Below are 24,726 nucleotides of genomic sequence, written 5' to 3'. Positions count from 1 at the left end.
TTTTGTTTGCTTGTTTGAAAACAAATGACTGCATCTCTGGAAACGGGAGTTTTTGGCTAAATCTTGAATCATTCTCTGGAAATCCCTAAATACAACCTAGGAGAAAATTAGGGGGCAGTGCATCATCTTCTTGTTGAGTTCAGTCATCATGGTCAGGGTCAGGTCTTCACCCACTAAGACTCCTGAGCTCCCTGGAGCAGTGATGGTTGGGACCCATCCAATGTAATGTGCTTATGTATGACTCAGCCTCCTGCACAGGTTGGTAGAGGTCATGAACCCCAAGCTTTGGACAGTGCAAGGCCAGCAATGCTGAGGCTTCCAGATCCCAACTTCTGAAACATCCTGTGCTTTCTCTTCTCTGTCATGTGACATTGGGGCCACTAACTCCAGAAGGCAAGCGTACATATGGGTAATGGGCATTTCACCTGCACTAGCCTTGGGGAAAGCTTGGGTGGGGAAAGCATTGGGGAGAACAAGCAGAGTTGGGGCCAGTTTGGCACTGCAGCCACTTGTCATCTCTGATCAACTGACACCTTAGGCTACATGGTCAAAAAGACTCGGGCACTTTTATTACATTTGTAACATCCTAAAGAAGAGCAGCATCATGTCCCCAAATACCACAGGGCTTCCCAACTGCTCCCTCATTCTTACCCTGTGTCTCTTGGGTAATATGGCCCAACTCTCCCTTGTTTGTATAATCTGGACCTGACCCTGGTACACTGGCTTCTTTCCCTCCAGCTTTTAAGAGCTGCCAAAACTCACCCATCACTCCTTTTCTTGAAAAACCTAGGAAGTTCTCTTTGACATCAGAATAAAGTACAGGCACCTTAATATGGAGACCTGCAGCCTTTGGGCCCATTTTCCCCACCAGCCTCTATTTTGTGCTGTTGCTTCTTCCAGCATGGGCTGGAAACTTCCAGCCCATTCCTGTGTGGGCCAGGCTTTGCTTCCCCTGACTCATCACTCCAGGCCTTCAAGGATGTATTTTTCTCAGATGCTAGCACCTTAGGCAGAATGAATTCTTTCTTCCCTTCCTTCCACTGTACTCAGCACATATTTCTATAATAGCCTGTGTTCTCCAGGGTGTTCATAGCTGTTAAGCAGAAATAAAGAGCTACAGGGTCAAAAAGTTTGGGAGACAATAGGATTTATCAAAGTCAAACAGAGTTTTATTTTATTTTTAATTTTTTATTAATATTTTCCATGATTATAAAAAAATCCCATGGTAATTCCCTCCCTCCCGCCCCTCCCCCCTGACATTTCCCCTTTGAAATTCCATTCTCCATCATATCAAACAGTTTTAGACTGTAGAACCTTGCTGTCCTGATCATGCAATGTCATGCAACTGTCAGGAAGGACACGGAGTCCTGTTGCATTTCTGAAGAGTGCCTTGTGGAATAGAGTTCTCTGGGAGTCCTAAGAGAGCCCACCCTCTCATTAGACAGGAGGAAACTTCCCAGAGCACAGCTGGAGAATGACCCAGCTGAGAGAGGTAGAGAGGAGGCTGCTGCAGTGGCAGCAGGATTACAGCAGATTATTAAACACAAACTTTAAAAACCAGAAGGGCTTGGAGTGATGTATTCCAAGTTCTGAAAGATAACAACTGTCAACCAAAGTTACTTTATCCTGCAAAGCTATCCATTCAAATAGATGGAGAAACAATGACATTCCATGACAAAAGCAGGTTGAAGGAGTATTTGAAGACAAAACCAGCTCTACAGAAAATACTTCGTAGAATCCTCCATGCTAAAGAGAAGGAAAAGCACACATATAAGGAACCTGGAAAAAACAAACAATACTCAAACTCTAAATACTACTTAACACAAGAGAGCAAAGGTAGAACTGGAACCACAAGAAAATGGCAAAAATAAATACACACCTTTCAATAATATCTCTTAATATCAATGGCCTCAATGCCCCAACCAAAAGACATAGATTTGCAGACTGGGTTAAAAAGCAGGATCCTACAATATGTTGTCTCCAAGAAACTCACCTTTCTACAAAGGATGGACATTATCTTAGGGTGAAAGGTTGGAATATGGTGTTTCAAGCAATTGGGCCTAAAAAACAAGCAGGGGTTGCTATCATAATATCTGACAAGGTAGACTTCAGTCCAACATTGGTCAAGAAAGATAAGGAAGGTCACTTTAAGTTGATTAAGGGCAAACTCCAACAGGAGGATATTACAATAATAAACATATATGCACCTAACATGAGGCTCCCAAATTCATCAAACAAACACTATTAAAAGTAAGGTCATAGATAACACCAAACGCAGTGGTAACGGGTGACTTCAATACCCCACTCTCATAATAGACAGGTCATCCCAAGAAAAAATAAACAGAGAGGCATCTGGACTAAATGAGGTTATAGAAGGAATGGACCTAACAGATATCTACAGGACATTACAGCCAAGTGCTGCAGAATATACATTCTTTCAGCAGCACATGGAACATTCTCTAAGATAGACCATATATTAGGACACAAAGCAAATCTTAACAAATTCAGGTAAATTGAAATAATTCCTTGCATTCTATCTGACCACAATGGAATCAAACTACAAATCAATAGCAAGAAAGGCTATAGAGCATACACAAAATCATGGAAACAATACACTACTAAATGATGAGTGGATCAATGGAAATCAAGAAGGAAATAAAAAAATTTATAGAGTCAAACGATAATGTGAACAAAACATACCAAAATCTCTGGGACAAAATGAAGGCAGTTCTAAGAGGTAAATTTATAGCCTTAAGTGCCTATATTAAGACATTAGAAAGGTCACAAGTAAACGACATAATGCTTCACCTTAAAGCCTTGGAAAAAGAAGAACAAAGCAAACCAAAAATCAGTAGATGGGAAGAAATAATTAAGATTAGGGCAGAAATTAATAACATAGAAACCAAAAAAAGAAAAAATCCAAAGAATTAAAGAAACAAAGAGTTGGTTCTTTGAAATGATAAACAAGATTGATAAACCCTTAGCAAATCTGACCAAAAGAAAGAGAGATGAGACACAAATAATAAAATTAGAGATGAAAAAGGTAACATTATAACAGATATCAGAGAAATTCAAAAAATCATAGGGACAAACTATAAAAGCATATATTCCACGAAGTATGAAAATTTGAGAGTAATGGATGATTTCCTTGATTCATATGACGTACCTAAATTAAATCAAGATGAGATTAATGACTTAAATAGACCTATAACAAGCATAGAGATCTGAACAGTTATCAAAAACTGCCAACTAAAAAAGCCCAGTCACCGATGGATTCACTTCCGAATTTTACCAGACCTTCAAGGAAGAGTTAACACCATTGCTTCTTAAGCTTTTCCAGGAAATAGAAAACGAAGGAGGTCTACCAAACTCCTATGAAGCCAACATCACCCTGATACCAAAACCAGGCAAAGATAGAACAAAACAGAATATTACAGACCAATTTCCCTCATGAACCTAGATGCAAAATTTCACAACAAAATATTGGCAAACAGAATACAAGAATGTATCAGAAAGTTCATTCTCCCTGACCAAGTAGGCTTTATCCCAGGGATGCAGGGATGGTTCAATACACACAAATCAATAAATGTAATATATTATACAAATGGATAGAAGGACAAAAATCACATGATCATCTCCTTAGACGCAGAGAAAGCATTTGACAAAATCCAACATCCCTGCATGATAAAAGTCTTACAGAGACTGGAAGTAGAAGGAACATATCTCCATATGAGAAGCCTACAGCCAACATATTACTAAATGGGGAAAAACTGGAATCTTTCCCACTAAAATCAGGATCAAGACAAGGGTGTCCACTGTCTCCACTATTATTTAATATAGTACTGGAAGTCTTAGCCATATCTATAAGGCAAGAGACACACATAAAAGTGATACAAGTCAGAAAGGAAGAGATTAAGTTATTATTTGCAGATGACATGATTCTATATATAAAAGACCCTAAGACTCTACTAGCAAACTGTTAGAGTCCATAAAAACCTACAGCCCTGTAGCAGGATACAAAATAAATACACAGAACTCTGTAGCCTTCATATATGCTAACAACAAATACACAGAGGATGAAATCTGAGAATCACTCCCATTCATAATTGCATCAATAAAATAAAATAAAATAAGGTACCTTGGAATAAGCCTAACCAAGGAAGTAAAGAATCTCTACAATGAGAACTTTAAAACACTCAAGTGAGAAATTGCAGAAGACACTAGAAAGTGAAGAAACATCCCTTGTTCCTGGATTGGAAGAATCAATATTGTGAAAATGGCAATCTTACCAAAAGCAATCTTCACATTTAATCTAATCCCTATCAAAATTCCAAAGGCATTCTTAATGGAAATAGAAAAACATCCAAAACTTCATTTGGAATCACAAAAAGCCTCAAATATTTAAAATAATATTTAGCAACAAAGATAAGGCTGGTGGTATCACCATACCTGATTTTAACCTATACATAGTAACAAAAACAGTGTGGTACTGGCACAAAAGCAGACATGTAGGTCAATGGAACAGAATACAGGACCCAGATATAAGTCCAGGTAGATATAGCCACCTGATATTCGATAAAAATGCCAAAAATACTCATTGGAGAAAAGACAGCCTCTTCAGCAAATGGTGTTGGGAAAACTGGATATGTATCTCTAGAAGGATGAAAATAGATTCTTCTCTCTCTCCATGCACAAGAACTACAAATGAATTAAAGACCTTTAACATCAGACATGATACTCTGAAACTGCTTGAGGAAAACGTAGGGGAAATCCTTCAATATATTCATCTTGGCAAATACTTTCTGAATACAACCCTAATTGCTCAGGCAATAACCACAGATTAACCACTGGGACCTCATGAAATTACAAAGAGTTTGTAAAACAAAGGACACTGTGAATAAAGCAAAGAGGCTACCTATAGAATGGGAAAAAAATCTTCGCCAGCTATATATCTGATAGCGGATTAATATCTAGGATAAACAAAGAATTAATAAAGTTAAACAAAAAGATATCACAGTAGAATGGATGAAGGAGAGGACAGAATATCTAAGCTAGAAGACCAGGTGGCAGATCTAATACAGTCCAACAAAGAGAAAGACAAGTATGAGTGGAAATATCAAGATAATCAGGACACTATGAAAAGATCAAACATAAGAATTCAGGGCATAGTAGAAGGAGAAGAATTTCACTCCAAAGTCATAGTAGGCGTCTTCAACAAAATCATAGGAGAAAATTTCTCCCATATTGGGATGAGGTGCCAATGCATATACTGGAAGCCTTTAGAACCCGAGCCATACAAAACCTGGAAATAACCTCTCCTTGCCATATTGTAATCAAACTTCCAAACATAAAACCAATGAAAAAATATTGAAAGCAGTTAGAGAGAAAAAATAAGTTACCTAAAAAGTCAAGCACATCATGATCACAGCAGATTATTCAACACAAACCTTAAAAGCCACAGGGCTTGGAGTGATATATTCCAAGTTCTGAATGATAACAACTATCAACCAAGGTTACTTTATTCTGCAAAGCTATCCATTCAAATAGACGGAGAAATAAGGACATTCCGTGACAAAAGCAGGTTAAAGGAGGATTTGAAGACAAATCCAGCTCTATAGAAAATACTTGATAGAATCCTCTATGCTGAAGAATAGGAAAAGCACACATATAAGAAAGCTGGAAAAAGCAAGCAATATTCAAATACTATTTAACACAAGAGAGCACAGGTAGAACCGAAACCACAAAAAAAAAAAAAAGGCAAACATAAATACACACCTTTCAATAATATCTCTAAATATCAAGAGCCTCAATGAAAAGACATAAGTTTGCAGACTGGGTTAAAAAGCAGGATCCTACAATTTTTTGTCTCCAAGAAACTCACCTTTCTACAAAGGATAGACATTATCTCAGGGTGAAAGTTTGGAAAACAGTGTTTAAAGCAAATGGGCCTAGAAAACAAGCAGGGGTTGCTATCCTAATATTTAACAAGGTGGAATTCAGTCTAATGTTAGTCAAGAAAGATAAGGAAGGTCACTTTATATTGATTTAGGGCACACTCCAACAGGAGGACATTACAATAATGAACATATATGCACCTAACATGGGGGCTCCCCAATTCATCAAACAAACACTATTAGAAGTAAGGTCACAGACAACACCAAACACAGTGGTGGTGGGTGACTTTAACACCCCACTCTCATCAATTGACAGGTCATCCCGGGAAAAAATAAACAGAGAGGCATCTGGACTAAATGAGGTCTTAGAAGGAATGGACTTAACAGATATATACAGGACATTTCATCCAAAGGCTGCAGAATACACATTCTTTTCAGCAGCACATGGAACATTCTCTAAAATAGACCATATATTAGGAAACAAAGCAAATCTTAACAAATCCAGGAAAATTGAAATAATTCCTTGCATTCTATCTTAAACTACAAATCAGTAGCAAGAAAGTCTATAGAGCATATACAAAATCATGGAAACTAAACAATACACTACTAAATGATGAATGGGTCAATGAAGAAATCAAGAAGGAAATCAAAAAGTTTATAGAGTCAAATGATAATGAGAACACAACATACCAAAACCTCTGGGACACAATGAAGGCAGTTCTAAGAGGTAAATTTATAGCCTTAAGTACCTATATTAAGAAATTAGAAAGGTCATAAGTAAACGACCTAATGTTTCACCTTAAAGCCTTGGAAAAAGAAGAACAAGGCAAACCAAAAATCAGTAGATGGGAAGAAATAATAAAGATTAGGACAGAAATTAATGAAATAGAAACAAAAAAAAAATCCAAAGAATTAATGAAACAAAGACTTGGTTCTTTGAAAGGATAAAAAAGATTGATAAGCCCTTAGCAAATCTGACCAAAAGAAAGAGAGACACAAATTAATGAAATCAGAGATGAAAATGGTAACATCACAACAGATTCCAAAGAAATTCAAAAAATCAGAGGTACATACTATAAAAGCATATACTCCACAAAGTATGAAAATTTGAGAGAAATGGATGATTTCCTTGATTTATATCACCTACCTAAATTAAATCAAGATGATATTAATCACTTAAATAGACCAATAACAAACATGGAGATCTGAACATTTATCAATAATCTCCCAACTAAAAAAAGCCGAGGCCCAGATGGATTCACTGCTGAATTTTACCAGACTTTCAAGGAAGAGCTAACACCATTGCTTCTTAAGCTTTTCCAGGAAATAGAAAAAGAAGGAATTCTACCAAACTCCTTCTATGAAGCCAGCATCACCTTGATACCAAAACCTGGCAAAGATAAAAAAAAAGAAAAAAGGAAAATTACCGACCAATCTCCCTCATGAACATAGATCCAAAAATTCTCAACAAAATAATGGCAAACAGAATACAAGAGTATATCAGAAAGATCATTCATCCTGACCAAGTAGGCTTTATCCCAGAGATGCAGGGATGGTTCAACATATGCAAATCTATAAATGAGATGCATTATATAAATGGGTTGAAGGACAAAAATCACATGATCATCTCATTAGATGCAGAGAAAATATTTGACAAAATCCAACATCCCTTCATGATAAAAGTCCTACAGGGACTGGGAATAGAAGGAACATATCTCAATATAATAAAAGCTATTTATGACAAGCCTACAGCCTACATATTACTAAATGGGGAAAAACTGGAAGCTTTTCCACTAAAACAAGGACAAGACAAGGGTGTCCACTGTCCCACTTTTATTTAACATAGTTTTGGAAGTCTTAGCCATAGCAACAAGGCAAGAGACACACATAAAAGGGATACAGATTGGAAAGGAAGAGATCAGTATCATTATTTGCAGATGACATGATTCTATACATAAAGGACCTTAAGACTCTACTAGCAAACCGTCAGAGCTGATCAAAACCTATAGCCATGTAGCAGGATACAAAATAAATACATAGAAATCAGTAACCTTCATATATGCTAACAACAAACACACAGAGGATGAAATCAGAGAATCACTCCCATTCACAATTGCATCAAAAAAAAATTACCTTGGAATAGACCTAACCAAGGAAGTAAAGTATCTCTACAATGAGAACTTTAAAACACTCAAGCGAGAAATTGCAGAAGACACTAGACAGTGGAGAAACATCCCTTGTTCCTGGATGGGTAGAATCAATATTGTGAAAATCACAATCTTACCAAAAGCAATCTACACATTTAATGCAATCCCTATCAAAATTCCAAAGGCATTCTTCATGGAACTAGAAAAAAAAATCCAAAAATTCATTTGGAATCACAAAAAACCTCCAATATCTAAAATAATACTGAGCGAAAAAGATAAGGCAGGCTGTATCATCATACCTGATTTTAACCTATACTACAGAGCCATAGTAACAAAAACAGCATGGTACTGGCACAAAAACAGACATGTAGATCAGTGAAACAGAATAGAGGACCCAGATATAAGTTCAAGTAGCTATAGCCACCTGATATTCGATAAACATGCCAAAAATAGTCATTGGAGAAAAGACTGCTTCTTCAGTAAATGGTGTTGGGAAAACTAGATATATATCTGTAAAAGGATGAAAATAGATTCTTCTCTCTCTCCATGCACAAGAATTATGTCCAAATGGATTAAAGACCTTAACATCAGACCTGAAACTCTGAAACTGCTAGAGGAGAAAGTAGTGGAAACCCTTCAACATATTGGTCTTGGCAAACACTTTCTGAATACAACCCCAATTGCTCAGGCAATAAAACCACAGATTAATCACTGGGACCTCATGAAATTACAAAGATTTTGCACTGCAAAGGACACAGTGAACAAAGCAAAGAGGCAACCCACAGTATGGGAAAAAATCTTCGCTAGCTATATATCTGATAGAGGATTAATATCTAGGATATACAAAGAACTCAAAAAGTTAAATAATAAGGAAGCAAACAGGCCAATCAAAAAATGGGCTATGGAGCTAAATAGAGCATTCTCAAAGGAAGAAATATGAATGGCATATAAGCATCTAAAAAGTGTTCTACATCACTAGTCATCAGGGAAATGCAGATTAAAACTACATTGAGATTCCATCTCACTCATGTCAGATTGGCTACCATCATGAGAACAAATGATCATAAATGTTGGCAGGGATGTGGAAAAAGAGGAACCCTCCTACACTGCTGGTGGGAATGCAATCTGGTCCAGTCATTGTGGAAATCAGTGTGGAGGTTCCTAAAACAGCTAAAGATTGATCTACCATATGACCCAGCTATATCACTCCTAGGCATATATCCAAAGGACTCATCTCATTTCCTTAGAAGTAAGTGCTGAACCATGTTTATTGCTGCTCAATTTATAATAGCTGGGAAATGGAACCAGCCTAGATGTCCCTCAACTTATGAATGGATAATGAAGATATGGCACCTTTATACAATGGAGTTCTACTCAGTGGTAAAGAAAAATGAAGTTATGAAATTTGCAGAAAAATGGATGGATCTGGAAAGGATTATACTAAGTGAGGTAACCCAGGCCCAGAAAGCCAAGTGCCACATGTTCTCTCTAATATGTGGATCCTAGGTACAGCTGACTGGGCTTCTGCGTGAGAAGGAAAAATCTCAGTATCATAGGCCAGTAAGTTAAAAAGGAGATTTAAAGGGAAGAGAAAGGAAGGGAGGAGGCTAGGTAATAGGTTGGTATTGCTTATATGTAAATAGAATGATTGAGATGGGGAGGGGATATGATGGAGAATGGAGATTCAAAAGGGAAATTGGGGGGAAGGTTGGTATTACCATGGTTTATTTTTTTATATTTTATTTTCAAGGTAGGAATTCACTCTAGCCCAGGGTGACCTGGACTTCATTATGGAGTCTCAGGGTGGCCTCGAACTCATGGCAATGCTCCTGCCTCTGCCTCCTAAGTGCTGGGATTAAAGGCATGCACCACCATCCCTGGCTTTTAAGGATATTTTTTATAATCATGGAAGTTGTTAATAAAAATTTGGAAAAAAACCCAAAAGATATTATCACTTCAATAATTTAAGAACTAAGGACTTCTAATGAGGAAGTTGAACAGACAATATACCTCTTCTCCTTCCTGATGTAGGATGTTGTCATAAGACCAGCAGATGAGTGGCTCTGTGACAAAAAAGTTTGCATCAGGTTCAACAAGGCCCTATGGACCTCTCACAGTAGGCATTATTGTTGGGGTTTACTATATGCTGGGTTTTTGCATCTATTTTCTCTTGAATCCTTTAACTTTCCTAAATTAATTTTTCACCCCAAGGCAGGGTCTCACTTTAGGCCACGCTAATCTGGAATGCATTCTGTAGCCCCTGGCTGGCCTTGAACTCATGGTGGTCTTTGTACCTCAGCCTACCAAGTGCTAAGACTAAAGGCATGCTTTTTAATTTTTTTTGGTATGTGTATATAGTATGAATGCATTTGTTTGTACATGTTCACATGTATGTGGGCACATATGTGTGCATGTGTGTGTACAGGCAAGATAATGACGTCAAGTGTTCTCCACAATTTCTCTCTACCTTAATTTTGAGACAGGGTCCCTCACTGAACCCAAAGCTCACCAGTTTGGCTAGACTGTCAGCAAACCCCAGAGATCCCTTGTTTCCACCTCCCCAGCCCTGGGATTATAGGTGTGTACCACCACACTTGGCATGATCATCCTTGTATAGCAAGTGCTTTATCTCTTGAGCCATCTCCTCAGAGCCTACTTTAAAATTTTTATCTCTTCTTGTTCCTCTTCCTTTCTTTCTTTTTGATGGGATGTGAATGATGTGTAGCCCAAGCCTGCTTCAAACCTGCCATTCAGCCTTCCAAGTGCTGAAATGCCAGCCTGTACCATCAAACCCACTCTTCTGACTCATGATAAAGCCATGAGTGGGGGCTGGGTTGTGGCTCCATGGTGGGCACTTCCAGTCATGTGTGAGGCCCTGAGTCACATGGGAAAATAACCATGGTTAGGGGAAGTGAGTTGTACTGGCTGCCCATTTGAATTATCACAGGGATTTATAGATCATTGAATATAGTGGGGTTCTGGCTTCAGAAAGGCTGAGGGCAGGAGAGGAGTCTGGGAGTGGGGGTTTTCCTAGTGTTCCTGAGGCAAATCTAATGTGCAACCTGGGATACTGAGTGGCATTTAAAGTTGATATGCACCAGAGCTGTCATAGAGTATGTTAAGATGCAAATTCCTATGCCCCACCTGAGAGCTATTGGTTCCAGAGGTCTGGATGGGCCTGGAGTCAGCATTTCTAATCAGTTTCCTGTTAGAGCTACTGCTATGGTTCAGGAAGGACAAGTTGAGAATGGCTGCATCAGGACAGGATGGGCCCAGTTAACAGGTAAGGCACATGAGACAGGTGGAGGTGTGGGACATTGGGAAGCAGGTCATCCAATCCTTAAAGTTCCTTGCTGCATGCTGCATGCCTTCTTGGGGAAACAATCCTTACTGTCTGTGATGTGTGAGGTCAGTGATAGTGTCTACCTGGAGCTGAGTTGGCAGGGGAGGGGTCATGACTTAGCAACAGGCACTCCCTTGGACCCCTGACAGCCAGGTTCTCCCACTGGAGCACCTGCTTCCTTGGTGTCTCTGGTGAAGCTGTGAGGTCTCCCAGGAGGAGGAGGCACCTATGATCCCAGTGTGGGATACAGAACAGGGAACAGAACTGATTGGACAGGATAGTTTTTTGAATAGCTATAACTTCACAATCCTGGAGAGGATTTGGGTTGGTATTTGACTGGGTCCTGAGGCACCTGCAGAACTTCATAAATGACACTTTCAAAAAGCCCTTCATGCCCATGTCTGCTGAGTAGCTTGGTAGGCACTACATAAAGTATTCTGTAGTCTCTAGAAACATTCACTATTTCTTCCATCTGAGCATGTCAGATGCAACACGCAGAGGTGGCTGGCCTGCTCCCCTGGCTGTCTGTACTTTCCTGCATTCCCCTTTGACTTCTGAGTCCCTGGTGTATGTCACTGAGGAGAAGGGAGTGCAAGGAAGTGGGAGGCACCTGGAAGTGGAGTGATGAGTCTGCAGGGCTTCCCTCTACTCTTTTCTCCATCAGATCACCACAGACTCTCTCTGGACCTTTGGAGGAGTAGGTTCCTAAGGGGCTTCCCACACTTGCCCTTGGTGGCCAGGATGACAGCTGTAAAAAAGCCAATAATCTTACTCCCCCATTTAAAACAGTCCAGCAACTCTCCATGAGCCTGTGAATACCAATCAATCCCAGACTGCTGCCAGCTATTCCTGGGTATTCCAGCTCCCAAGATGGCATTGCTCCTCTGGGTTGGCTCTTCCCTCCACTGGGAGGGCTCCACAGTGCCCTTGACTGGCTTCCTCTCTTCACTGCTCCTCCTTGGTTTATAGCTCCATACTCCCTCCAGAGGACTCAGGCTTCTTTGATACCCAGAGTCCCTTCACCCTTCATTTTATGCAGATTCCTTTTCTACGGGAGGCATGCTAGTAGCTGAGATTGGCTTTCTTGAACATTTGTCCGTCCACTGTGACCAAAATGGTTTTCTTCATGTCTGTGTCTCTGTGTGTCCAGCCACAGCTGTGAACTGAATGTCCCAGCAGCTTTGAGCTCTACATTCACAGAAGGGATGAATCAACCCTGCTCTTCCTAATGCCTGCAGTCTCATTTGAATAGATGAAAGATTGTTATAGAAAGTTCTGGATGAGAGTTGTACCACCTGTATTCCAGACCTCTATCTGTGGGGGACCTTGACCAAGTCTTTCACTGCTCTGAGTGAGATGGGATGGCAATGGTGGCTCCCATCTCCTCTCTGCCTGGCCAGGCAGCCTGGATCCTGGCCCTAAAGTGGGAGGGGTGTCACATCCAAATGACAGACAATGCAGGTGGTGCCAAGAGTCCCCCCTCTGGTCAGAGATCTGGGTTGGAATCTGGCCTCTGACTTGTACTGGCTGGGTGACTTCAAGTGGTTACTCAACTTCTGAACTACTGAACTGAGTTTGTTGCCTCACCTGTGAATGGGAAGAACTGTACAGACTGCTCAGCATGTTCATGGTGTGACACATGACAAGATGCAGTGGCAACCTGCCAGGTTCAGCGGCTCTGAAGAAAATGATTAACACATTTTAGGTTTTCAGTAATGTTTTCATAGTCTGAGGCCTTCTTTTTATTGCATAGAGACCCTTTAAAATTTAAAACAAGATAAAACAAGTGAAGATGGTGACTCCTAGACCTGAGAAAAGCCCCAAGCGAGTCTAGGCTGGGCTGGGCTGGGCTGAACTAGCTGTCCCTTCCGACTCTCCCTGCCAGGTATAGCCCATCCTCTCCCAAGTCCCCTTTTCCTTCCCCCTCCCTTCAGCCCCACACCTACCTCCTTTTACTCTGCCTTCTTTGCTACACCAGATGTTCCTACAGGGACACACTCAGCCTCCCTTCCCTTCCCACCCCCCACTCTGGCACCTGAATGGACAGGTGGGGGGACAGATCACATTCCACAGACGGTCTTCTTAGACACCTGGCCAGAGCTTCCATCCTGTCCAATGCTGGGCACAGGGGCTGTACTGAAAGGGATCTCCTGGGCAGGGTGCTGGGGTTCAACCTTGATCTCCATTATCTTTGCTCTTCTGCTCTGTTTAGTACTCTCTGGAGTGAAGAGACCTAATGGGAGGCAGGGTGTGGCCTGGCGGGGGGTGTGCCTGGCAAAGGGTACAAGGATGACTCCAACCTCTGGCCTTGCCTGAGGAGACATTTGTCTTGGGTGTGCTCCCTGATGCCAATGTGGAGCACACTGTGGGTTAGTTTTATAGATAGGTGATTTTGTCTGGGGCCTTGATGGACTTTCTATCTCAGTGTCTATGGTGCTTTGCTGGTACCTCTTCACACTGGCCACAAACAGGCACTATCTGCTGTTGGGTGGGGGCGGTTCCTCTGTGACTTTTGAGGGCCGGAAATAATGTCACTGCCTCAGGTCCCTGAGCGGGAGCAGATGGAGTAGTGCTGGGCCATTTGGCACTGGTCTCCTCTGCCTGGAAGATCTTCTTTCTGGTGGCCTTCAAGCCCGTCCCAGCTCCACTCCAGAGGCGCCAAGGAGAGGGCCCTTACAACTCACCTGGTGGGTCACTCTGAATTTGTTTGGCATTTACTGTGATCTGTCTTCATCTGCTGTCACCATTGTATCCTCATGCTTGGAACTCAGGCTGGTCTAGAGTAAGGTGCTCAGTAAATGCTCAAAGAGAGGCAGGGAGACATAGGGAGGCAAGGTGTGCGGTCCCTGAGGTGGGGGTCCTTCAAGACCTTCTTGCTACGCACGCCCCTGAGCACTGGTGCTACCCCGGGCTGGACTGGGCCGGCCGGCAGGTGGCGGTGCGTCCTCGGCTGCGCGGCGGCGGCGATCCGGAGAGTCCCCTCCTCCCGCCGCTCCCTCCCCTCGCCGGCTCTTTTCTCTGCGCTCTCGCTAGGGCTCCCAGCGCCCTCCCACTCTCTCGGCCGCGGGCTCCCTCGCCGCGCCGCCCCGCCGCCGCCCCTCGGCGTCCATGGGTTACCCGGGCCCCTCGAACGCCCCGAAGGGCCGGGGCCTTGGCGCCCGAGCCCCGACTCTTCGGTCGCCGCCGCTACTGCGCTGGCCGCGCTGGCGGCCGCTCCTGCCGCCGCCGCCGCCGCCGCCGCTGCTGCTTCTGCTGCTTCTGCTGCTGGCCGCCTGCGGGGTGGCGGGACGCTCCCCGCAACCCGAGCGCTCAGGTCCCCGCGCGAGGCTCACCCGGGTGCCGCGGAGCCCGCCCGCGGGGTGCGCGCAGTCGGGACACGGCGAGGACCGCCGCGCGCACGGTGGGGAGCCCGACGCCCCGGGTTGCGGTCTGGATCCTGTTCTGGGTTCTGCGGAAGACAGCCCCCGAGCTCCCGGCCAGGGACGCAAGGCGCGGGCGGCGCCCGTGGCCGGAGCGGCTTCGCGGGCGCAGGTCTCGCTCATCAGCACGTCGTTCGTGCTCAAGGGGGACGCGACGCACAACCAGGCGATGGTGCACTGGACGGGCGAGAACAGCAGCGTAAGTGACCTACGCGCACCCCACAGCCTGCCCCACAAGTCTGGACACCCGGGAGACCCCCACAAGCCCCCACTTCCGGACCACCCGCAGGCACTCCAAGGCGTGTGTTCTCAGCTACTTGGGGGATGCGGGTCACTTAGGCTGAGCCCCTGGTCACCCACCGGTTACTTAGGGACTCAGAGCTACCCTGACCTCCATATGTACTCCATGGTACTGTGGGGAGGTCCCTGGTGACTTTAGGACTTGGGCAGCATGAGGTGCCCTTAGGTCCATTAGAGATACTGAGCTTTGTGTTGTGTGCTTGGTGGGTCGCCCTCATGCTGCGTGGAGCAGCTCAGTGTTCTTCTGGGATTTCTGGCTCTGGAGTCCTCCTTGCCCTAGTCCTACCCATGTACTCCAGGACATCCTGATCAGCTCCATGCCCTGCTGTGGGACTCTGTTTTGGGGGTCTGGGGGACTTTTCTAGGACTGCTCCTTTCCTGGGATTCTTCTAGTGCCTCCTGTGCCGTGCGGTCTTGTTTGACCCTGGGTGGGAGCAGGGAAGAGGTATGAGTTCATCATCATTATGCTGACTGTAGTGCAAAAGATGTGACCCCCCCCCCCCGCCTTCCCCTATACCTGCCCCCTTGTCCAGTCCCTTCAACCACCAGCTGTGGTCCCTACCCCTTCCTGATCCTGCCCTGTTCTTTAGTAGTGCCCCAGGGGCTTTGAAATGTGACACCCTTGGGCAGTCCCAGGTGAGGCCTTTCTAGGTTTGGCAGTGTGTACTCTCCAGGGAGGTGGGTTTGCTCAAGGACGGTGGAAGACTGGGATCCCCTTCAGTTGCTTGCATCACTATCCCCTCAGTGTCTCCTCTTGGGTTTCTTCCAATGGGGTGACTCTTGTCTTGCAAGTTTTGAGGAAGCTGCATAATACCATAGCCCTTACAAGTATTGGAAGTGGAATGGGTGGGATCTACCCTCTTGGCAGTCAAGAAGGTATAACCCAGTTGTGGGTGGTCACTTGGGCACTTCTACCCTCGTCTCTTCTCCTGGCATCCCTGAGTGGAATCCAGGTAGCTTCCGTTTATGTTGGAGAAGGGCCAGGGGAAGCACCCACTGGATTGGGTTTGCCATTTGTTCCCCGACCAGCTGGCTGCTCTCAGGGTGCAGGTACCTTTTTTGGTCTGGGTAGTCTTTGGCATCTCCAGGAAGACTAGCAGCCCTCAGAGGGCAGAGCTGATGCTGCGATGTGGCTGGCCAGCAGGGGGCAGTCAGGGCGCTGACTGGGGTGCCTTGCAGGAGATGGAGCATGCCCCTCCCTAGAAGGGCCTGCAGGTACTTTTCTCATGTGAACCTTGAGCAAAGGCTCTGTTTGCTGTGAGCGAAGACCTTCAGTACTGTGGACAAACCGGGTTCCCCAGAATTGAAAGGCCTTGAAATCAGGACGTCGAATAAACATTGAAAGTAAATCCTGTGGTTCTGGAAAGAGCTTGCTCCCCCCTCCCCTGCCTCCATGCTAAGGTTGTTGATCCAACATGATGACTCCTATGTCTTTGTCACTTAGCTTCATGGGGGAGGTGTCCAAGAAGGGCTGGTGCCCAGCTGACCCCCTTCTGGGCTCAGGGCCTGGACCCCTACGCAGCCTCCTTGAATAGATGAGGATGGAAAGTTTCTGGCCATGGAGCCAGAGAGGAGCTCTAGGGGCCCTTTCCTGTAGCCAGTGGGAAGCTGGGTGAAAGCCTATGTAGTGGACAGCAGCGCACAGCTTGGTGCTTAGCAGATGCTTTGTGGGCAGAACAAGCTCATTCTGGTGTCTATGGGTATGAGCAGGGTCAAAAGAAGGGGGCAGTGTGGAAGCACTGCCCAGGCATTTGGCTTGAACTCCGTCTCTCTTCCTCCCTACTCATCATGCTCTGCCCTGGGCAGTGGGAAATATGGGGTCCTCTCTGAAAAGCCCAACACTTGTGGCTGGGGACACTTTCAGAGGCTTATGTTGCTTGAAGGCTTACCTTACTCAGAAGTAGTGGAGGAAGACAGGTTAGGGCTGTGACCAAGATTGCCCCAGTCAAACTATTCCATATGCAGTTGACCTCACCTCTACTTGAAACACCATCTTCTCAAGCTCCCAGAAAGAAACTGACCTGAGGCTTCTGCTGACATTTTATTTCCACCATTTTGCTACTGCCCTCTGCAGATGTGTGGCCCACAACAGTGTTTACTTCATCCGCCCAGGTGCTGATCAGAATTAAAAAAGATCTGGATGAGGGGTTAGACTTTTGAAAATGGCATCTGAGAGTGTCCTGCTAAAGGCATAGTGAGATGCAAGCTGGTTCCAAGGCAGTCCTGTTGCTGCAGCTCTCTGTGAACATATGTGAGTTTTCCTTACAACAGCTTGATTCTTCCTGCTGCCATGGAGATATGGAAGGGGACTTGCTTGGAAGTTCAAATACTGCCTCTCCAGATGACGGTTAGCTGTAGAAACAAATAGTTATACGTGAGATTAATGTTTCACCAAAACAGACCTAGGTTTCCTTTAGATAGGCTCAGAAAGGGCTATGTACACAGTACTCTGTGTGTCCAGTGCTGCCCTTGGAGGCAGCAGGGCTATTTGATGGTAGATAAATACTGAGTGCCCTGGGATCCTGTTAGCGTGATGGGAATGTGGGGTGCCCTGACCCAATTGTACTGCTTCTGGGAAGTCTCCTGTTGATTTGGCTTATTTTAAGCACAACTCTTCCTGTATGGCACCTGAGCCTTAACTTCCTTGCATCCTTTGACTTGATCTTGAGCTTTTCCTAGCCAAGGTCCCACCCTTGCTCCCCACACTGACAAGCACTTCCCTCTCCTGCACATTCCTGCCATGTTCTGTGTTTCCTTGCTGGCTAAGATACGGGAGTACAGATTATCCTGAGCAGATTAAACACACTCTACTCTGGAGTCCTGACAGACTCCCTCTGGGCTACTTTATAGAAATTCAGAGACATGTCAGAAAGTGGGTTTCTCTGTGTTGGAAGGTCAAGGAAAGTTTCTTTTTTTAATGGCCAAATTGAAGCAAGCTTTTAATTTTGCCCAATAGAGCCAGTCCAGGACCTGCCTCCCTAAGACAGGGTGCCGAGAGCAGCCCAAGTCCTAAGTCAGTTTCTTGTGTGGAAATACTCTGCCCCCTCCCCTGAGTTGCAGGGGAATTTGATCAAGACTCCTGCAGGGCGTCCCTCCAGCTCCTGAGGGCAGCCTCTGTCCTGGAGGCTGGACTCCTTGGCTTGCTGACAGTGTCTTTTCTGTGTCCTCACATGTTGCCCCTCTCTGTGAGTCTGTGGTCTGATTACCCTTTCCTGTAAGGACATCACATCCTGTCCCACCACGATGAGCTCATTGTAACATAATCATCTTGTGAAAGCCCTTTCTCCAAATAATACATTTTGAGGTGCTGAGTTAAGACTTCAATTTGCAGATCATTTCAGGGGTGATGACACAATTCCCTCTTTAATAGCACCCCCTTACCTTTGTATTCTCCTGAGCTTAGCATGATGGAGCTCAGTCATCCAATGGGAGAAGTGAGACAGCTAGGTACAAGGAGGACATCACCAGGGAAGACTGCATGGAAGAGGTGGCACTGAGTATGAGGTAGAGCCCATGATAGGAGGGACAGCCTGAGTGAGGACTGGAGGTGGGAATTTGAAGACTTAGTGTATCTTGTGGAGACAGTGAATGCATCGTGTGGTGACAAAAACCCCAGGAAAGCAGCTGGGAGAAGAGTGAAGTCAGTTCCATTCCAGCAGACCCTGCAGTGCAGCCCAGGAGCTCCTGTGGCTGTGTGGGGTAGTGGGTAATGAGGCTTTCTAGCTACTTCGCCTGGCTTGTGTCCCAACCCCACCCCTTCTGGGTCTGGGTCCCCAGACAGATGGAAACCATTCTCTGGGCCTCACTGTCCACATCATGGAAAGGAAAGTGTGCAGTCTCATAGGTCAGTTTTGTGGGTGAGATATTCTGTATACTATATGCAGTCAGAGTATGGTGCCCAGGAAGAGATCAGCACATGGCATCCTGGTAGGGTGTGTGGGGGTGGGCAAAGTGTGGGGCTAGGGCTGGTGGAATACTGAACTGTGAAGGGAGGAGGCCTTCATCTGGGCTGTTGGAGGGAGAGGTCTAAGGGAGGTCTCTGGGTGGGGGGGTCACTGTGCCCCCTGCTCTACCAGCCTCTTGCTTTCCTGGGCAGTGCTGGACTTCAAGGTTCCATCTGAGTCAGCTCTACCCTAGGAGACCTGCAAGGAACAGGTCTAAACTTGGCCAAAAGCAGACCTGCAGCCTTGCCTGTGAGCTGTGGCTTTTTGGTGTCAGCTTGTTTCCTATTAACCACAGTTTGGTGCTCTAGGGCACAGAAATTCCTGAGTTCTGGCATCCAGGTGCTGGTGAGGTGGAGGTGTGGCTTTCCATTGGCTCTTAGCCTAGTGGCCCATAAGCACTGGGCATCTTATCTGCTCAGTGAAAGTGCCTCAATGTCCTGATGGCCACCACCAAGGTGTCCAGTGGCTACCAGGAGTGAAACAGAGGTCAAGGGACACTGTGGCTGGTGTTGACTGCCTATTATAGTGGCTGTTGGGAGCTGGCGGTTGGCCTGTCAGCCTGCTGGAACCCTTGGGTCTGGGGTGTGCATGCAGACTGATGAGGGAGACTGGGAACTATGTGCTATCGGATAGGTGACAGTGACAGAGCCTTTTGCAATATATAGGTTTATGTGAAGTCCTGGGTTTCTCTCCCACTCACCCTCAGTCACAAGCCACCCTTCCAGTGCCTGCCCCATTGAAAGTATGGCTTTCCTTCCATCTTTCTGACTGCATTTACACTTACTCGGGTCTCAGCTTCCTATCTGTAAAACAAGTGGCAGGGTCAGGTGATGTCCCTGTGGGTTACTATCAACCATGCTGTGTACATTTTGTATATATTTATTAATTATTTGCTCTTAGTTCATAGACTTGGAAAGCAGGGTTGCAGGGGAGGAGAGCTTGCAGGGCCCAGGGTGATGCACACAAGCATCCTTTTCTCAATGACTACTGTGAAGGCCTTGATTCTCAAGGACCCCTGCAGACACCACTTCAGGTGCAACTGGTCTCATCCTGCACCCGCTGTTCACTGTGAATAAGGACAGACCTTTCGAGCATGTCTTCAGTTGTAAAGCATGTTTAGTGTCCATGTGGTAAGGCCAGGTCTGGCTGGCATATTGCCAAGGTTCTCTTTTATTTTGTAGTTTTTCAGGACCTTGAAGTCACTTTCTCCATCATCCTCTTGTACCAGCTGGCTTAAGACTCACCTGCTAGTAGCCTCTTTCATGTGCTCAGCCCAGTTCACTGCCAGGGCTGCAGTGCTTCGCCTGCCCAAGCCCCAGGACTGGTGAGACTCTGAATTGGGATGAATTCTCAGCATGTCCTTGTGGGCTGAATGTGCTGGGGAGAACAGAGAGACTTCCTGGAGGGGGTACAGTGGGAGCCCATGTGAAGAACCTAGAGAGGAACATTATTCAACCTGAGGTGGAGGCTGGGACAGTGAGGAGGTGAGGGTGGGGGAGACAAAGGATCAAGAAGCCTCCTCATGGCAGAGTAAGGACACATCCTCCATCCAGGAGTCTGGCTCAGAGGCACCTGCACAGCTCTTTAGTGATGTTCTCTTCATGTCTTCCCAGCCCACTTGTGCTTTAATGAAGGAGCTGTTTAATCTGCCCTCGCAGAAGATTCCTGAGTGCCTGTTAAAGAGGTCATAAATTAGCTTGTCTGGGGCATACCCTTCGGGTTAGAGAGCACCTGTCCTTGCACTGGTCTCTCCAGAGTTGCTGTTATTTCAGTCGGGCTGAGACTTGCCAGGGAGCACCAGGGAAGACAGAATTAAAGCATGTGGACAAGCAGCCAGAAGCTGGGAGCTTGTACTCTGCCTTCTGGCTGGGCCTCCTGGACTTGGCATTCCTCTGACTCTGAGTGAATTCCTTATAGACTTTTACCAGTGGTGTTCATGGGCCTTAGTCCTGTGAGACAGGGAGGGAGGCCCTGATGTCACTGCAGTCTCTGCTTTGGGCCCTTGCCCTCCCTCTGGGGGAGTAGGAAGCAGAAACCTGCTGGACCCTCAGGGCAGCACAGCAGTTGTCCATTGCATTGGATTGCCTGGTGCACTGCTTTTGCTGTGGAAATACCTTGGGAGTCTTGTGTGGCGGTGAGCTGGATTCTGTGTGTGAAAGAAGCCATGCATACCTGCAGCCGTGGCTGAAGTGGTGGTGGGGACAGGCATGCCCTGCACCCCACCTGGCAGGCTTCCTCCAGTGCAGATCCTCCCAGACCTGCCCTGCAGGGCTGGACTATGCAGACTCTGGCATAGCTGGGTGATGGTGACACCCCAGGATCAGGGCTGCTGCAGAGTACTGAATCCCGGTCAGCTTCATTTCTCATTCTAAGCACTGACCAGGGATTTGGGGCAGATAGAAATCAAGAAATGAAAACTGTTCTTTTGAGGTGAGGAAGCCCCTTCCTAGCTTGCACTTCTGTTGCAGTCACCTTATTTGCACAGAAAATTACAATTTCTTTCACACCAGCTTGAACGTTGGAAAATAATAGCACTCTTCTTCCATAGCAATTTTCTCACAGAAGTGGATAATTTGCTCCAACATTGAGCTTGCCGTGACTCAAGCAGGCACATCTCTTGTGGACACCATTTCCTAATGCTCAGAGATAAATTAAGTAACAAAAGAGGCGGGCATAGTGTATCACTTTTATTCAAATGCATTGTAAGTGAGAGAGTTCTTTACGAGTTTTCTTGCCTATGTGTCCTTGTGAAGCATCAGATGTTGATACCGTTTTCTGGGGAGTGGTGGCCTCTGCCTGCGAGTGTCACCTCTGTGCCTCTGCCCCCATGCATTCCTTGCTGTTTACATAGTTAATAATCATGGCCCTCTCTGAGCCCACTGTCACCCAAGCGGGTCTCATGCATTAATACATGCTGTATATTATTACACACATCTTACAGATGAACACAAGTATGCACAGGGGTTGCCAGGACTTGCTCTGTCACTGCTATTAAACACCCCAGGTATGATTTGAATTTTATTACTCGAGTCCCAGCTCTTTTTTTAAAAAAAAAATTTATGTATTTTCAAGGAGAGAGAGAGAGAGAAAGAGAGAAAATGAGAATGGGCACTCCAGGGCCTGCAGCCACTGAAAATGAACTCCAGAGGCATGTATCACTTTGTGAATCTTGCTTTATGTGGGTACTGGGGATCGACCAGTCTGTGGGTACCAGTCTGGTCATTAGGCCTTGTGGGCAAGTGCCTTAATTGTTGAGCCATCTCCCCAGCCCTCTTTTTTTTTTTGGTTTTTCGAGGTAGGGTCTCACTCTGGTCCAGGCTGACCTGGAATTAACTCTGTAGTCTCAGGGTGGCCTCGAACTCACGGCAATCCTCCTACCTCTGCCTCCCGAGTGCTGGGATTAAAGGTGTGCGCCACCACGCCCGGCACCTCTTTCTTTTTTTAAGTACAAGACATTTTAAGTTTTCTTTGTTATTTAAGTTGTGGTAAAATGCAAGTGGCATAAAATTGAGTATAACTGTTTGCCTGTGCATGTATGTGTATATCTGTATTCACATGTGCATGAATGTGTGGTGTGCGCAAGTGGAGACCAGACTCAACTATTCTCTATTTTTTGGGGACAAGATCTTTCACTGAACCTGGAGCACACCAAATTGTCTATACTAGCTATCCAGAAAGTCCGTGGAGCCTCCTGTTTCTGCCTTCCCAGTGCTTGGATTATGCTTCACTTTTGTGTGGGTGCTGGGATGTGAATTCAGTACCTCACACTTGCACAGCAAGCACTCTTTACCAGCTGAGCTACCTCCTCAGCCTCATAATTGTTTTTTTTATTTTTATTTTTTATTAGCATTTTCTAAGATTATAAGAAAAAATCCCATGTTAATTCCCTCCCTAAACCCCACACATTGTCCTTTGAAATTCCATTCTCCATCATATTAACTCCCCATCACAATCATTGTACTTACATATATACAATATCAACCTATTAAGTACCCTCCTCCCTTCCTTTCTCTTCCCTTTATGTCTCCTTTTTAACTTACTGGCCTCTGCTACTAAGTATTTTCATTCTCACACAGAAGCCCAGTCATCTGTAGCTAGTATCCACATATGAGAGAGAACATGTGGCGCTTGGCTTTCTGGGCCTGGGTTACCTCACTTAGTATAATCCTTTCCAGGTCCATCCATTTTTCTGCAAATTTCATAACTTCATTTTTCTTTACCACTGAGTAGAACTCCATTGTATAAATGTGCCACATCTTCATTATCCACTCATCAGTTGAGGGACATCTAGGCTGGTTCCATTTCCCAGCTATTATAAATTGAGCAGCAATAAACATGGTTGAGCACGTATTTCTAAGGAAATGAGAAGAGTCCATAGGATATATGCCTAGGAGTGCTATAGCTGGGTCATATGGTAGATCAATCTTTAGCTGTTTTAGGAACCTCCACACTGATTTCCACATAGGCTGGATCAGGTTGCATTTCACCAGCAGTGTAGAAGGGTTCCTGTTTTTCCACATCCCCGCCAACATTTATGATCATTTGTATTCCTGATGGTGGCCAATCTGACAGGAGTGAGATGGTATCTCAATGTAGTTTTAATCTGCATTTCCCTGATGGCTAGTGATGTGGAACATTTTTTTAGATGCTTATGTGCCATTCGTATTTCTTCCTTTGATGCTCTATTTAGCTCCATAGCCCATTTTTTGATTGGCTTGTTTGATTCCTTATTATTTAACTTTTTGAGTTCTTTGTATATTCTAGATATTAATCCTCTATGAGATATATAGCTGGCGAAGAATTTTTACCCATTCTGTAGGTTGCCCCTTTGCTTTTTTCACTGTGTCCTTTGCAGTGCAAAATCTTTGTAATTTCATGAGGTCCCAGTGGTTAATCTGTGGTTTTATTGCCTGAGCAATTGGGGTTGTATTCAGAAAGTCTTTGCCAAGACCAATATGTTGGAGGGTTTCCCCTACTTTCTCCTCTAGCAGTTTTAGGATTTCAGGTCTGATGTTAAGGTCTTTAATCCATTTGGACTTAATTCTTGTGCATGGAGAGAGAGAAGAATCTATTTTCATCCTTCTACAGATATATACCCAGTTTTCTCAACACCATTTGCTGAAGAGGCTGTCATTTTCTCCAATGAGTATTTTGGGCATTTTTATCGAATATCAGGTGGCTATAGCTATTTGGGCTTATATCTGGGTCCTCTATTCTGTTCCACTGATCTACATGTCTGTTTTTGTGCCAGTACCATGCTGTTTTTGTTACTATGGCTCTGTAGTATAGGTTAAAATCAGGTATGGTGATACCACCAGCCTTATTTTTGTTGCTCAGTATTATTTTAGATATTTGAGGTTTTTTGTGATTCCAAATGAATTTTTGAATTGTTTTTTCTATTTCTATGAAGAATGCTTTTGGAATTTTGATAGGGATTGCATTAAATGTGTAGATTGCTTTAGGTAAGATTGCCATTTTCACAATATTGATTCTTCCAATCCAGGAACAAGGGATGGTTCTCTACTTTCTAGTGTCTTCTGCAATTTCTCGCTTGAGTGTTTTAAAGTTCTCAATGTAGGGATTCTTTACGTCCTTGGTTAGGTTTATTCCAAGGTACTTTATTATTTTTGATGCAGTTGTGAATGGGAGCGATTCTCTGATTTCATCCTCTGTGTGTTT

General features: G+C 44.8%; 1 protein-coding gene across 1 annotated transcript in view; it reads left to right on the top strand.

Moving 5' to 3' along the window:
• Positions 1–14,492: 14,492 nt before the first annotated feature.
• Sorcs2 (sortilin related VPS10 domain containing receptor 2) overlaps positions 14,493–24,726 on the top strand; it is a 478,299-nt gene continuing 468,065 nt past the window's right edge. Inside the window, exon 1 of the mRNA XM_004655993.2 lies at positions 14,493–15,002. Coding sequence (XP_004656050.2) covers positions 14,493–15,002 — 510 coding nt within the window. The remainder of the gene's footprint in view (positions 15,003–24,726) is intronic.

The sequence above is a fragment of the Jaculus jaculus genome, chromosome 11 (assembly GCF_020740685.1).
Source record: "Jaculus jaculus isolate mJacJac1 chromosome 11, mJacJac1.mat.Y.cur, whole genome shotgun sequence".
Lineage (NCBI taxonomy): Eukaryota > Metazoa > Chordata > Mammalia > Rodentia > Dipodidae > Jaculus > Jaculus jaculus.
Note: the sequence above shows the minus strand (reverse complement) of the source record. Positions and strands in the feature narration are given on the sequence as shown.